This window comes from Epinephelus lanceolatus, chromosome 1, assembly GCF_041903045.1.
Source record: "Epinephelus lanceolatus isolate andai-2023 chromosome 1, ASM4190304v1, whole genome shotgun sequence".
NCBI lineage: Eukaryota > Metazoa > Chordata > Actinopteri > Perciformes > Serranidae > Epinephelus > Epinephelus lanceolatus.
The window spans coordinates 11,614,531-11,630,986 of NC_135734.1; the positions used below are offsets into that span (position 1 = coordinate 11,614,531).

The 16,456-nt window shown below is 41.1% G+C and overlaps 1 protein-coding gene across 3 annotated transcripts in view; it reads left to right on the forward strand.

Moving 5' to 3' along the window:
- The window catches only part of cntn6 (contactin 6), a 180,969-nt gene that overhangs the window by 140,614 nt on the left and 23,899 nt on the right, over positions 1-16,456 (forward strand). For all 3 annotated transcript variants that reach the window (XM_033625516.2, XM_078174543.1, XM_078174556.1), the window contains 6 exons: positions 1,793-1,910; positions 5,485-5,643; positions 7,853-8,002; positions 8,615-8,685; positions 9,109-9,343; positions 9,455-9,570. In XM_033625516.2, the coding sequence (XP_033481407.2) occupies positions 1,793-1,910; positions 5,485-5,643; positions 7,853-8,002; positions 8,615-8,685; positions 9,109-9,343; positions 9,455-9,570 (849 nt within the window). The remainder of the gene's footprint in view (positions 1-1,792; positions 1,911-5,484; positions 5,644-7,852; positions 8,003-8,614; positions 8,686-9,108; positions 9,344-9,454; positions 9,571-16,456) is intronic.

Consider the following 16,456-nt stretch of genomic DNA (forward strand, 5'->3'; position numbering starts at 1 on the left):
CAGTGTCCGATAGCTGGCGGTCAAGTTAACACAAGCTAATCATTCAAGCGCAGTTCAATTGTTCATTTCTGTTGCACATTCACCCACACTCATTTGGATATGAGGCTGTTATGGACACCTAAACACCATGTGCTTAGAAGTAGTGTGGGTTGAAACCCTGTCCGTGTGTGTGTGTGTGTGTGTGTGTGTGTGTACATGCCGTTTTTAGACCCTCCCCACTCAGCTCTTATTGGCCAGCTGAGTTTGATAACACTATACTATTGGTAGAACTACCCATGTGCTTTGCTGAAAATCAGAAGATGATTCGTTAAATGCTAACTTATGCCAAAAAGTTGCCCAAAAAAAAAAAAAACTAGAAATGTCTGTCAAGCCGGAAATCCGGCGCCAGTGCTGGAGTACTTTAAGCCCTATGAGAGTACAAGGGACTCTTTTGAAAATGACATCGCCAGTTATTCCCTCGCCAAAATTTAGTCTAACTGTAGAGCATTATTTAGCCCGCTTTGAAGCTAGCATGGCATGGTTGATACCAGTAGATGCCTTAGGTGACTTGTCCTCAATCTTTTTGGTGTCAGACCCTTAAATTGATACACATTAGGTCTTAAACTGCCATTTCAATAAGATTTCGCTTCAGGTACTTATTGGAATATCAGAAAAGACTTTTGTTGTTAGACATGATTCAGACCAGAGTTCTGTAGCTGTCATGTACAGTTTAGGAGATAACCACAGAGGCAGTGAAACCTCACCAGAATACTCACTCTTATGACCCTTAGTCACACTGGGCTCACTTCTATAGGTAATTGAATAGTGAAAATAAACTATTCTCCATTTCCCTGGGGACCCCATAGAACTCCTTCAAGGACCCTTGGGAGTTCTTGGACCAGTTGAGAACCACTTGCTTAGGTCATTTGGTTTCACAAGATACCACTACATTTGCACCAGCTTGGTTGGGGGCAGTGGGAGGGCCAGCAATTGTATCATGGTGGCCATGGCCCCCACTGGTCCCCTGTTGGGGGCGCCACTGCATAAAAGCACAAAGGGAATTGTTATTTTAGGGTTTCCTTTAAGACCATCTGTCAGAACCTGTGTACACTTAATTCATAGAGCCAGCAGGTGTTACTGTGTGTTATGTCTGAGGGGCAAACCTGTAAACAGGGATGACATTTCTCTATACCAGAGGTGATCTCACTGTATGAGCAAATCAATCAATTTCTCCCCGAACAAAGGAGTCTAAATGTTTGTAATTACGAGATTTATGCTCCCTCTGATCGAGCACACCAGGCCCACTCAAGTCTCTGCACAGCACTGACATTTCCACAGTGAACATAATCACAACAGCTGTTTAGCTTGCCTTTTGCTTTCTACACAAAGGGACTGATTTCTGTATTTTGCTGCAAAAAAACTTTTGATAAAAACGTGTGTGCGCACAGCAGCAAAGTGCAAAAAGCAACACTAACAAGTCCTGCTAGAGCCATTCATCTGAGCTGCAAGGGTAAACACTGATCCAAAGAGAAAAAAAAACCAGTTTCAAAACAAGTCATTTTTGTGGAGCCTTGCTTACAATGTAAAGCTGAATTAATTTGTTTTGCTAGACTGTCATGTCATCTTTTTTTCTAGTCGTACTGTGGTGAATTCTTCCAAGATTCTTTTGTGGAGGATTTACTGTGTATGACTGAGAAAGAAATTTAATGTGTTCTGAGGAGTTTCCATACTTCCTTTTTTGACTTTGACTTTGCTACTTTTGGTGTTTTTCTTCCTCTGAAATACTTTTCTGCAAATGTGTCTTTCTCATCAGGGATTTGCAGGTGACCTGATGGTGAGGAACATTCAGCTAAAGCATTCGGGGAAGTATGTGTGTATGGTGCACACTGAAGTTGACACTGTCTCAGCAGCAGCAGACTTAATTGTCAGAGGTATGCCTCTTCCTCCTTTCTTACAGTGCTTGTCATTTTGTAGGACTCTCTATGGAGATTTCAGATCCTTTTTTTGTAGTGTGTTTCTTAAGATTGTGACACACACATCTCACTGCTGTCAGATAAGAACTGTATCACCAAGATGTCACTTTTCAGAGATTCAGAGATAAACAGCTTTAATACACTTTCAGATTGACAACCATGAATTTTTTTTAAATTAATTATTCTGTTTTTTAGCCATGGGCTCTATGATCATCACACTTACCTTTTATTAGACACAGGTAAGTTACTCCAGAAGCTTCAGGGCTATCAGATAAGATCAGAGACCAGCTTCATGCAAGAATAAAAACACTTTCTAAAGGAGGTTTTCAACAAATTCAACAGCATATATTCTGTGAAGGACATCTTTGATGATGAATCGTAGGTATCTTAAATAACTCTGCACATAAATTTGAGACTGATGTTCTAGCATCAGCGATTGATTCATTTCAAGGTTCCTACATGACTTTTGATGCATTATTTTGGACATGCAGATTTGTTTCTCATTTTGAAGTTACAAATGTGTAAAGAATGAGTCAAGGAAAGAAAGGTCATGACGTCAGTGACAGCATTCAAATTTTTCATTTGAGCCAGAGTTTGGTGCCACTTCTACTGAGGTCAATGGGGTGGGCATGGCAAATCACACTATAACCCATCATATATTTGTTGTTTCACCTTTTACTGAAATATCCTTCCAGGAAATTTATAACACACATTACATGACGTTGACTTACCTTTATTTGTCTAAATTTCAGCATTTCATTTCTTGTTAAAGGCCTCCAAACAGATTACAGCTCTGTCTGTCATTATGGGAGAAGACGAGGATCGCCATCTTCTTGTTTAAATTTGAAAGCGTCATGACCCTTCCTTCTTTTATACAGTAGTTTTCTTGGTAGCTGACAGAAAAGCAATGAAAAGGTCTCAGTGATTTTTTTATGGTACAATATTGGAATTTCTAACATTGATACAATACTATTTTCAATACCATGTCAATAGATTGACATTGAGGGCATAGAATTATAATTTTATATCAAAAGGTAAATAAGCAGAGTGATTGTAGTAATTAAAAGAGCTATATGTAAGAAATCTAAAGCAAATAGTCGTAAAATCCTCCTAATATGTCACAGAGAGTAAAGAATAATGTTCATATAACATACTGATCTCACCGACAACAATAGTACAGCCAGAATATTCGCATTTAAAAAACATTTTTACAGTCCGCAAATCATGTTTATGTTTTGAATTTGTGTTTTGGCCTGTTGCGCCACCCACTGCTGTCTACCAGTCACGCAGTCACAGTTACGACTGAGCTACAGCAGCACCGCAAACAGCATTAGCAGTGTCCCAGTACATTGCATTAGCAGCCGGCTCCTCCTCAGTTGTTTCTCGGCTGCAGCGTTAGCAGTGTCCCAGTACATAGCATTAGCAGCCGGCTCCTCCGCTGTATCCCGGCAGCAGCGTTAGCAGCAGAGAAGCCGGACTTGCTCGAATGGTCCGCTGGAAAACCGAAGATCAAAGACGCGGCGACGCAGCCCTGCCACGGCAGCCGCCCGTGGGCAAACAAATCAGTCTCCAGCGTGCCGCTGTCCAGCAACCTCGAATCTGTAGGGGAGGGGGGGCGGACACGACTCGCGGCAGTATTTTGAATTTGAGTGCAGTAACCATTTTGGCCACATTCTTACATACAGCGCCTTTAACAATATGAGAGAGCAAGACAACACAGCTACTAGTGGTGAAACTTGTGTTTACAAGGACAAGTCCTGAGAGTGGGAGGTTGTGTGTGCAAAGGCAAATTCCATATACAAGATCAACTCTGAATTTCATATATGATGGCACAGTGCAGTACAGCATGCTCCAAAAATGTTATGGAATATAAATAGTAGGGGTGTGGTGATTCATTCTTATGTTTTCAGCCAGTCACACTATTGGCCCTATCTATTTCACTGTAACCAGCTGTGCCAATCACAGTCAGTCAGCCATGATTAAAATGGATAACCAATTGGAGAGGAAAATAATACTGTTATCTCGGAGTTTCAGACTGGCAAAGCGTGACATCAGCAGCTTTTACATACCAATTGTATGTTTCTCTATGCATAATCTGAAATGGAGCATTGTTGATACCCAGTGATCTTCTTCCAGCAGCAGGTAGTCCCGCTGAGGGCTCAGTGCTACTTTTGCAGATTTATGGGCTTAGCAGGAAATCTCATGTCAGTTACCCAAGTCCCAGCCTGTTGTTTGATCTCATGTTGCTGCTTTCACTAATGCCATGAGATCCCAATTGAAAATCTGCCTTGTTTTTCCAAATCCATGGTCATTAATGGTCTCTAATGTTATTCTTAATTAATTAATTTTTTCCTCTTGGTTAGCTAGTTTGGGTAACCAGGCTCTCTTGGTGAATGTACACATGTCTCCAGGCCAGAAATACTTCCTCTTATTGACAAGGTTGACCTAAACATGGTTCTTTTCATAGCTAAAAAAAATGTAGATCTTAGATCATGATTAGAGAAGTGATAATGCTGTATCACAGTTCAAGAGCAGGGTTATTTTAAAGGAATACTGTGTAAGATTTAAGGGGATTCAGTGACATCTAGTGGTAAGGATTGCAGATTGCAACCAGCTTAAACTTCTCCCGCTTAGAATCCCTTCACTGTTCATTGCTCAGGAAGTTTTTACCTGGAGTGAAATTATCTTTACAGATCTCTTCCTACCCAGAACAAATGGACCAGGTGATTAAAACCAGTAAAAACACTGAAGAGAGCAGATTCACTTAACAAATCTGCATTTTTCCGACACCGTTTGGCATGTTGGAGTCAGGCTAGCCCAGCACCTGCTAATGTGTGCTTTCTTTTTTTCTTTGATAACTTAGGATCCAGACATTCAGGACATTTTAACCTGGTGCTGCATTATATGACAAGTCTCTTTCTTTCCAAAACAAATAAACCTGGTGATTTAAACCGGTAAAAACACTTAATAAAGCAGTTTCATGTAAAAATGTGAATGGCCCTATCTAGAGCTAGTGTATGAATTGTCCGTTCTAGCCTACTGTTGAAACATGGCAGTGCAACATGCTGATATCTGCAGACAAGGACCTACTCCCAACTTAGATATAAATATCTCATACTAAGGTAACAAAAGCATGACAGCTCTTAATTATACACTAAAGAAAACATACTTATTATATTAAATATATTATATTATATTCCATGTATGCCAATATACCCCCCTAAATCCTACACACTGGACCTTCAAGCTAAAATGTGAAACTCAACTTGAATAAACTCATTGGCCTTATAGGTAAACCGCCTCAGTCGACCCTAAGTGAACTGCACTATTCAGTGTATTGATTAGAATGGTACTCCCAATAGCAGCTGTTATATCTTTACGAGCCCTGAACTGAGATTGTTAGCTGAGTTATGAATCACTTGACAGCTGTGGTGGGCTTTGAGTCTGCCATGCTAACCTAAAGTGATTTCATTTGATTTGGCTGCTGTTGTGCAGTGTGGCTAATATCCGCCTTTGTTTCTGGGTGTTGTAGGACCTCCTGGTGCCCCGGAGGGCCTGGTAGTGAGTGATATTACTGACACCACTGTGCAACTGTCCTGGAGCTCTGGACCTGACCACCACAGTCCTGTTACCATGTACATGGTGCAGGCCAGGACCCCCTTCTCTATAGGCTGGCAGACTGTGAGAACAGGTAACAACTGCACCACCGACAAACACTTATTTTCAATGACTGTAGGTCACTGCTGTGGAGTTACATTGTAATATGTGAGTCTGTGCTCATAGGAGACTTTACTCTTTTCTCAGATGCAAATACTTTTTGTTTAGTGAGTGGTCAATAGACATATTTTGGGGATTTCAGTACTGTAATTTATTGTTGGCTATCAGCTGAAGCCAGAGATATATCTGCAATAAGCTAATACTGGCCTGGCAAATTTAGAGACTGTCCTCCTTCAGAATACAGCCACATAGGCCATTTATACAAGAAGCTTATCAAGCCCCTTGAGGCTGGCTCCAAGTCAGACTCCATAGACCCCACTGTTGAGACCCCAGTGGGGGATTCATTTTTATATAACTCACTCATTTAAATGTTAGCAAGGCCTAAAGAAGAAGATCCGCATGATTAAGGATGTGGCCACACCAAATGACAATTAAGGATGTGGCTGCACCAAATGACAGGCTATCTGTGAAGTGTCATCTCAGCCTATAAATTAGATCCACCCGTAGCTTCTTCAATCCTTTTGCCCTAATATGGTCACTTATGGCTCCACTAAACCAAGGTAGCGACGGCCACAATGCCAAAGTCAAGGCTTTAAAATGGGAGCCCACAAACCAAAGGTTGACATTGTGGTTAGGTCTATTATTTGTATGCTGTCTATGAGTAACACAGTCCACTTAGGGTGGGAAATAGAGAAGACAGATGGTCAAACAAACACAGGACTTTCATCCAGGAAACCTCTTTTTGTGTTCTATGTAAAACCAAAATGTTATGTTACCTTTGTAACCAACAGACTTGAGACCAAACCATGACTATTCTTTTATACGTAACCAAGAAGTTTTGTTGCCTAGTTTTGGTGCAACTGCAACTATGTCACAACATTAATCACATGTTAAAAGCTGTGACCATTATGGTCATATACCAGCTACTCTGTCTTCCACAAGTACAGTAGGTGTACTTATTGAGCAAACGCTCCTGTGGGTTGTCCTAGAGGGTAGGAACATAAGACCTATGTGGCATTATGGGTTGGACGACTTGTTGTCAATTCATCTGTCAAGCTCTTGTTAAGTTGGCGACAGTATGTGTACAGTTTGGGGGAAATACATGCCTGCCATGACCAAACCTTTGAAAATAAACAAAACAGAAAAATTCCGCTCCGCATTACCTACAGTAGCAGCAGTCTGGACCAGCAGCTCTGGAGTTCACACAAAACATAGAGAGCACATCAATAACAGCTGAGAGTCAGGGGTAAAATACATAAACTGACTGAATTAAAGACACAATTAAGTATTTTAAATTAACTTAGCAATCCACTACAACAGCCCTACATTAAATCCTGTCTTAATATGTCTGTCTAATAATATTCAGTTTTTTAGACACCACGTCAAAGAGGCTTTTCAACTTAGACTGTAGTAAGCGGTGCTGCTGTGTTAGTATGAAAGGTATTTGGAATAATACAGCGGATAATGGGGATGAACAAAGTATTAGAAACATATGTATCTCTATTCTTTGTGGATAAAGGGTAAATGGCATTATTTCTCTTTCTGGATTAGAGTCCTGATTATTATTATCCTTGTGCCTGTGTCGGTCTTTAAGGTTATATTAAGTGAGTATGAGGAAATATAAAGATATCAGCCTTCTCTTCGTATTCCATGTACTCCACGCCCCATGCTAAACCAGAATATTTGTTAAAAGTAAGCATTAAAGGCTGATTAGGTGAATTGCCTTTTTCCTCAGATCTAAATTAATTTCACCCTTCTTTAACCTCAACCCTGGTTAATTTAAGATTACAGTTTTATCTGAAAGATGCTGATTAAAAACATAACAAGCTGGTTGCAGGAAGATGTTTATGTCAGTGATGTCAGCCATGTTAAGCGAAGCGACCTCCTATGACAGCCTCTTAATTCTATTTATTAATTGCATTTATGTGTAAAATTACATAATGGCGTGCAGGCATTGCTGTGCAGTATCCGCAATAATTGCAGAACGTGTTGGGTCCTGAACATACTGTAATTAGAGTACTACTGAAAGGTTAACAAATGTCACCATTTCATCTTGATGTACCTCACTGGTTTGTGAAATGTTTTAATATTTGTTGCAGACAAAATGTGAAATGTGCCTCAGTAAAAGATAAAGAAAAGGAAAAAAAAAGACCACATCTCAATTCTAAATTCTTTAATCCTAGTTCCTGATTCTGTGCCTGGACAGATGATGCATGCAACAGTGAAAGATTTGAACCCCTGGGTGGATTATGAATTCAGGGTGGTGGCAATCAACAGTGTTGGCGTTGGAGAACCCAGCACGCCATCAAAACAGATTCGAACCAAAGCAGCAGGTATCCTCTCAATTTGTTGTTTCTCTTCATAACAAATTAATCAGCCCCACTTGGAAAATGTAATTTGACTGTTTCCTTCAGCGCTCCCTGTGATGTTGCTCATCTCAAATGTGTTTTCATGCCAATACTTTGATTACTCAGTCACGTGCAAAAGAAGTGGAAATTGAAAACTTTTAAACATTTAAGTATCAACACTCCGCTTTTGCATGTCAGCACTCTGGAACATTATTAATTAATAGCTGCATCAACGGGAAAAAAATGTGACCTTTCCACACATGAAGACATGAAAGTGTCTATTTTGAGCCGGTTAGCTGAGTAATTCCTACCCGCTGGGTGAATCACAAGGGAACATGTTTCCTGTTGTGCCTCACACATGGGGCTGACATACGGTGCTCAGCTATTAACGTCACCTTACACGGGTGGTAATGCCGCTGACAAAAAAACCAAATTCCTCTGCTGTGTGATTAACCTGTTTTGTGTATATAAGGAGCTCTTCAGAGTGACTGGTACCGCCTCATTCAAAGCTGCGTGGTTTAACAGAATCCTTTGCACCTGCCTGAGACATAACAGTCCAAACGGAGAGATGATTAAGTTTCCTTTGTGCCTGTTTAGTTCCCAAGGTTGCACCAGTTAATGTGAGTGGTGGCGGAGGAGCTCGAGGAGAACTTGTCATCGTGTGGGAGGTAAGAGGATCATGGGCATTTTTGAGGGGGCATTCATTGTGACAGAGCATTCTCTGAATCTTTTGACGAGAATGGACTTCTGGCAGAGTTACTGTGTCGGCAGTGGCCTGGCTTCAGTGGAACAGCTTTTAATTAAAGGCAGAGCTTTTCTGATTTGCTGCCTGCTGACTCCCACTGTTGTGTAAATCAACGTGGAGATACGGAGCCAGTGCAAATTTCATATGTGTAAATCTAGGATTGGGTGACAACTTTACATTTTTTGGATGTGGTTCAGAGTGCAAAAAAGATGCTGTATCAGTACATTTGCTCAACAGTTTGTTAGGCATAAAACACTATTTCAACTTTACTTTTTACAACTCCCTCATTTAATTTCTGCTCACAGTTGTTTGGGTCAAAGGCGTAACTCTTCCATCCCTATCTCAGCCAGTTCCAGAGGAACAGCAGAGCGGAGAGGACTTTGGCTATGTCGTGGCTTTCCGCCCACTTGGCAGCACCACCTGGATCCAGACAGTGCTGGCATCACCTGATGCATCGAGGTATATTTACAGAAATGAAAGCATCGCACCCCTGTCCCGGTTTGAAGTGAAAGTGGGAGTTTACAACAGCATAGGAGAGGGGCCGTTCAGCCGAGTTGTCAGAGTGTTCTCTGCAGAAGAAGGTGAGTGTGTTCACTCGTGCCTTGTGAAAACAGAAATAAAGTTGATCATATAAATTCAAGAGATGTACTCTTAATTGCAAACATGTATAATTCATGAACCATCCTATTTAGAGCCCTCTGAGGCACCATCAAGAGTTTGGGCCCGCGCTTTGTCAGCCTCTGAGATTGAGGTGTACTGGGAACCAATTCCCCCCGGGGCCAGCAGGGAGAAGATCATCGCATATGAGGTATGAAAAAGAAAAGTTGAAATAATAGTGCCACAAGGAATATTCAAACAAGGAGTAGACATTAATCCCAGAATGACTGACAGTACAATAAGCTGGCGTTCATTTGAATGGAACCACCGGTGGCGATAACGTGGAAGTATTCTGACATTGAAATACTGCATGTGTTGGAGCGGCCGATTTTTCACAGGCTAATCTAGGGGATGAAGAGGTCTGTTGGCAGCTGTTCCAGTCTCCAGAAGACCTCAATACCAAGGCTGTCTGAGAGTTTCTCTTCACAATAATAAATAAATAAAAGAAAGTGTGAACATCATACATCACTATCCTATACAACAAACACTCTCCTGGGATTTGACTGTAGAGAACCTAGATAAAAATAACAGTCTCTCCTAAACCCCAGATATAATATGGTACGGTATGCCCAGGTGGCTTGACCTCTGCTGAGAAGCTTTGAGGTCATTGCCAGTGTTTGGTACACACATTGTTATAAACAGCAGTTTGAAGCAACATGATGATGTGTTTGGGAGGTTGATAGAGCAGTTTTGCTGAGCTCAGTGCTGAAATAATAATAAGTAAAATCATGTTACAAATTTGCTCCATTATAAAAATGCGCAGCTCCTTAACAAGAGCAGTGTGTAGGAGTTAGTGGCATCTAAAAGTGCGGTTTACAGTTTGCAACTACTTGAAACTTCCCCCATGTGCCAAACATGAACTCCTGGTTAGAATTATTTCAGTGTTCATTGTTTAGGAGGTTTTTACCAGGAGCTAAATTATCCTCAGAGGTCTCCTCCTCTCCAAAATAAATTGACCCATTGATTTAAACTGGTAAAAGCACTAAATAAAACAGTTTTACCTTACAGAGCAGTGTATCTCCGACACCAGTATCAGCTTATGTGGGCTCACCTTTTTACTCTGATAAATAAAGATCTAGATGATCGGGAGGTTTGTACCAGAAGCCAAATTATCTGCCATCTAAGAGCTGAATGATCCGTAGAGGTCTCCTCCTCTCCAAAACAAACAAAGCCAGTGATTTAAACCAGTAAAAACACTGAATAAAAAAGTGACACATTAAGAAATCAGTGTTCTTACAACACCTCTCATTGCGAAGGGGCTGCTTACTATGGTGGCAGATACAAAAATGTGAATTGCCCCATCTAGAGCCAGTGTTTGGTTTGTCCATTCTGATGGCACTGCAGCATGGCAGACTCTGTAGACAGGCTCTGAATATGGATATAAACAGTACATTCTAAGATAACAAAAACAAAACTACTTTTAATTTCAGGTGATTTTATACTTAAGAAAACATACCTATTATATTCCATATTTACCAATATATCCCCCTAAATCCTACACATTGGACTTTTAAATGTTGAAAATGATTTATCAGTATTTGTATATTCCTGTCTGAAAGACAGCGACACACAATATCTCACTGTAGGAATCATATTTTTGCAGCACCAGCTTCATCTGACAAGACTGTCAACAACATGTGGGTAGATATTAATTTAAAATCTCACAATAACAAACTTCTTTAAACAAGTCCACTGGGTTTTGGTGACATATTCTAATGGATCTAATCTAAGCATTAATTGCGTCTCACATCATGTGTCAGTGGATCACTTAAGTTGCCTGGGCACAATGCCAGCAAGTGTATTGTACAAGGCTGCTACAGTCAGTTCTGTTTCACTTTGGTGTCTAATTAAAGTGATATAGTGACTGCAAACCACTCAGTAATTATCAAATATTATATTCTGGATGAACAGATGCGTTTAGAAAGTGACTAATTTCATATTTTCATAGGTATTTAGTTTCAGAACTTCATCACTGTTTAAAGTTAGAGAAAGAGTTTGACATTAAATCACACATGGAAGATGTTTAACTACTTTAATGGAGGAGATGACTTAATTTCAACTAGTGATTTAGTTGAATGGATCAGGTCAGTAGTCATTGCTGGAGAGTAGTGTGACAATTGTAATATTCATGATGGGTGACATACAGTATCTGTGGAAAACAGTCATGCATTTAGATGTGAACAGCTACAGGGCTTTTGTCACTTACGTTTCTTGCCGTGGGTTGACTCTAACTAGCCTGGCATCAAATTGGTGTGGAACCTCTCAATTCATTTTTGATATCTAAGGGGCATTATCAATAGCTGTAGATGGATAGACCTGTAACCAATCAGGGCAACAGAATATGTCACATAGCTGCATCATCGTGTCTGTGATACAGTGTTGCCATTTGTGCATCAGAATTTGAAAATAGAACTTCAGCAGCTATTTGCACATCGGCTGCAGCCATCTTAGTTGGTTGTGAAAATGTCTCAATGGCGCTCCACTTTTCTAAACTAGGTTTATGCTCGCCATAGTGTCCCTGGTGTGAGCAAGTAGGTGTAGTTGCAGCTGGAGCAGCAATGTGAGCTGTCCACCAGCTACATGACTCATCCACCATACCTACGAGTCAGTTCATAATCACTCCTTTCGCCCCTTGGTCCGGAAGCGGAGACCCTTAGGGAAATGCTAAGTTAGCATTTAACTAGCTCTGCAGTGTTTGATTAAAAGAGACACAGTTAAGGTAAGGGTAAGGGTTACCTCTTGTTAGGGTCAATTATGTCCCCATGTATAAGGAATTATAAAGGGTATTATTGCTGTGTTTGCCTCTTTTTTTAATTTTTTTTTCTCGTTGTAGCAGAGTTTAAATAATCATCGCATTGTTGGGTTTGTCTTGTAATGGTGGTGGGTGCCATTTGTTGTGTCGTGTAGGCTCTGAATAGCATGTGGCTGCAGCTGTTCATGTTTCTGTGAGGGTGTGCAAGCCAAAAATGACATCATTTTTCATTAGTGCTAAGGCTCCTCAACTTGTCAGCCATTGCATCAGACCCACCCCTTATTAGATAAACTGTTATGCTTGGCCCTGACCAAGGCCTGGTTGGGTGAAAATCTGTTTGACTGGAAAAGGGACCAGACACATCTGCCACGGTAAATAAAACATGAGCTCCACATTGATCTAGTTCCCAGGCTAAACTCTAACTACAACTTGCAGGGATTTGATTAGACAGTAAAGTGGTTTCTGACCTTAACCCTGTGCTTTCATGGTGTGACCCTGAAAAGCCAGAGATAATACTGCCCTGGAGTGTGATTTTGGCCAACCTCCCAAGGGACAGTGCTTTTCCAGAGGTTATGTCTCATTTCAGTAAGGGCATCATTTATTTTGATATTGGTTATAGTGACAATTTGGCTCATCCCACTGCAGTTAGACTGAGGGGACAATGAAGTGGTAGTACACAGAAGAACATCTCAAGGTGTGGAGTGTGTAAGTAAACAATATGCCTCAGTATTAATAACTTCAACCAGCCCTTCAAGGACTGATTTGGCCTATTTATGCCCAACTCTGCACACTACCACAGTTATTTTCACTAACACATCTGTGTCATAGACAGTTTTGTTTTCCCCACAAGGACAAGTTCCCCATATACCCTAAAGTTGTTCCTGACATTAAGACTTCCTCATCCCTCCAGTAGATTAGTTCCCTTCTAGCTGTCAGGGGAATGATCACCAGGGAATCACCATGTGCACTGACACGTATACCTGCAACAGCCTCAGAACCCCTCTGGTTATCAGTCTGATGACAATTTAGCCTCTGGGATCAACGGCTAATATTTCAAGGGTTCTGGATAACAGATAGTGGAAGTCTTGGATAGCCAAGACTAATGTAACATCAGTGACATCACCGCCACCTTTCTAAAAAAGTTCAGAGATTTTCAACTCAAAGCACTTGGAGTGGCTGCACAAAAGGAGTCTTACTCCAAAGTCATTGAAATCTGGCACTTGGTTAGTGACTTTAGGCGTCAGATACCAACGAAAAAAGCTGTCCTTTCATATTGCTATGATAAGCCGCCAGTCATCAGCGCCAGGGGGAAAAATGGAAAAGTTAGGGCAGCAAAAGTCCAAATAGGGTGGTCCAACAACCACCGACTTTCACCTGAGAGGCCAGTGTTAGTTTCCCGTAAGATTGTAAAGCCACATCCTGTTCTTTCTTCCTAATCCCACCCACATGCTTTCATTGCCTAAACCCATCCATGCGTGTTACCACGTGCATTTGTTTTGGAAAGAGTTACCTTTTCTCTAGGTGGCTGTATGTAGCTGCATATGCTCACTCCTCAGTAAGAACAATAAAAAAGACGCTGGTGCTGACAAAAAAAAACAAAAAAAAACACTATGTGTACACATGCCCTTTGTGTCACCAATTCAGTATCTGACCAAATGTCTCCCCTTCTGTTCCTGAGATATGGTGTTGAAAAATGGCCCTAATATTATGATGTCACAGTCTGCCTTTGGATATAAAATGTTATCACTTCATTATTTTATCCCATTAGACATTTGTATGAATTTTTGTCATAATTAGAATATGAATTCTTGAGTTATGGCCCAAAACATGTTTTGTGAGGTCACAGTGACCTTTGATCACCAAATTAAAACCAGTTTATTGTTAGGTCCAAGTGGATGTTTGTGCCAATTTGAAAAAATTCTCTCAAGGTGCTCTTGAGATAGCGTGTTCATGACAATGGGATGGGCAGGCAGCCTGAAAACATAATGCTTCCAGACTATAGTTAATGGGTTTTGAAATTGCATTGCGGCCAATGTGTTGCGCCTCTATTGCTCTCCACACAAACTGTTTACCTGCATACAACCAAAGCCCACTCAAACGTGATTGGTTAATACTACTAGACTACAAAATGGTCAACAAACAAAAACCAGAACAATACCAAAATCTTGCCCCGTTGCCTACAGATTCTGCATTCATATGCAGATATCTGTTTATAGAGACTATGGCGGCTATGATTAATGGCCACTTGGGGGGCAGTGAAAACAAACTGTCAACATAAATGTATATGTTGCTCTGCTGGATGTGAAAATGTGTAAATTTGTAAATTATATATATAATTTACAAATTTACACATTTTCACATCCAGCAGATACAGAGCAACATTTACATAAACCACACCCTGTGCTGGGCTATTAGAATGTGGACATACATACTGTAGAAGATGTCATTGGCTCTAATGTTATATGCACAAGCTGTTAAAAGGGGTGAGGAGCTACTGAGTGCCAAACAGTAACCTGTTTATTATGTAGGTTATAAAACAAGTAACCTGGTGGCTTTTTGGTAGCACTTGACAAACATTTTGTATACCTGCTTTTCCTGAGTTGCAGAAAATATCTGGAATACAAACTTTTGTATATGTTGTCCTCTGAAAGACCTCCAGCAATAACCTCCTTCTGTAGCTGCTCCTGAATATGCTGGAAGAGGATGCCGACAGCCTCATGAGAGGCCAAAGTGAGTCTATGAATTCAGCTAAGGAGGGAGGGAGACAGTGAAACTAGAGAGCATAGCCCATTCATAATGTCCTGTTCATACACTCTGCCAGAACATGGTGCTTTGCCAAAATGTATTTTATCAGAGGCCTTTAGTGCTGGGAATCAAGAAGTGATCCCTATTTAGAACCAGCTGCAAATGATTTGTGTGGTGAATCATTTAGAGCCAACACTGCTGATTCCTTGCATGTTTAACACATAGAGTGATCATGTTTACATGCACAAAATATTCAGGTTAATGCCCATATTCCCCTCATGCCTTACTTAAAGACAATATTCCTACTAAGCTGTTTACATGGCCAATGAAAATGAATATTCCACTAATGTTCCCATTTACATGCAGCAGTGGGTACTCTCATTAACTTGCCTGAACATGTTAGCCTGAGTGTCAGACTGAAGCTCCCAGAACCTTCAGTCTGACATGGCCTCCATTGAAGGCGATTTACAAGGGGGAGGGAATTTGATTTTTTCCCTAACCAATCAGTAGAGATCAACGACTCACCCAGAATCTGACGTCATTAGTATCCATGCCTCGGGGGTGCCGAAAACAAGCGAGCATTGCCCGTTTAAAATGTCTCCGTCGTCGTGCACGCCCAGCTGCATCGCCGTTAAATCCAGTTTAGCAGCTTCCTTAATTTGGTCCTCCATTAACGCGAGTAGTGGCGAAATACCTCGATAGCATCGTCAATGTGGTCTGTAGGATCTGTAGCGGTCGCCATTGTTGCTATCCTCACCAGTTACCCACCGGCGTACAGCTTGACATCAGTGTGGTGCTGATTGGCTAATAGCTAGACCCCCGGCGTTCATTGGTCCGTCCATCATTTGGACGAGATAAATTGCAAATTCATTGAAGTATGCCAGACCAGAGATGCAAGCCTACTCAGTTGAGTGGGCGGGGTCTATGGTCTGGAACCAGGCTATGAACATGTCATTTATCACATCAAAATATGGAAAAGTGGAACGGCTGTTGCTTATGCCAGGAAGTTTTCCACCAGTGGCAGACTTGTTTGACCGTGCAAACACAGCCTCCCACTTTCATTCCTTCAGCCACCATCTTAAAAAGGTCGGTAGTCTTTCATAATGTTTAAAAGTAGGTGTGTTTCTCCCTTCGGCCAGAGATGTGGGCTTTTCTTTTGGGCATGCATCTCTACCCCAACCTTGCAAACCGTTGGCTAGTTGGTTTGTGTGTAACGCATCCATGACAACACAGAGAGCAGACCATAACAGGTGGGAGGCCTTGTGATGAAAATTGTGGTTAAAACTCCAGTTGACATACATACTCTGAACGCACTGTATCCATGTCCAAATTTCTTAATTGGAAAGTGCCAGATTCTGAAAATCTAAATGGAATATGCTGTTTACATGACGGGTATCAAATTCAGAATATTGTCATATTCAGAATAACAGTGGAATATTAGTGTGCGTGTAAACATTTCCAGTGTGAGGCATGATTTCCAGGAGGTATGCTCTCTGAGTGTGTTTTCATGTGGGACTTGAGCTGTGGGAGAAAAGACAAT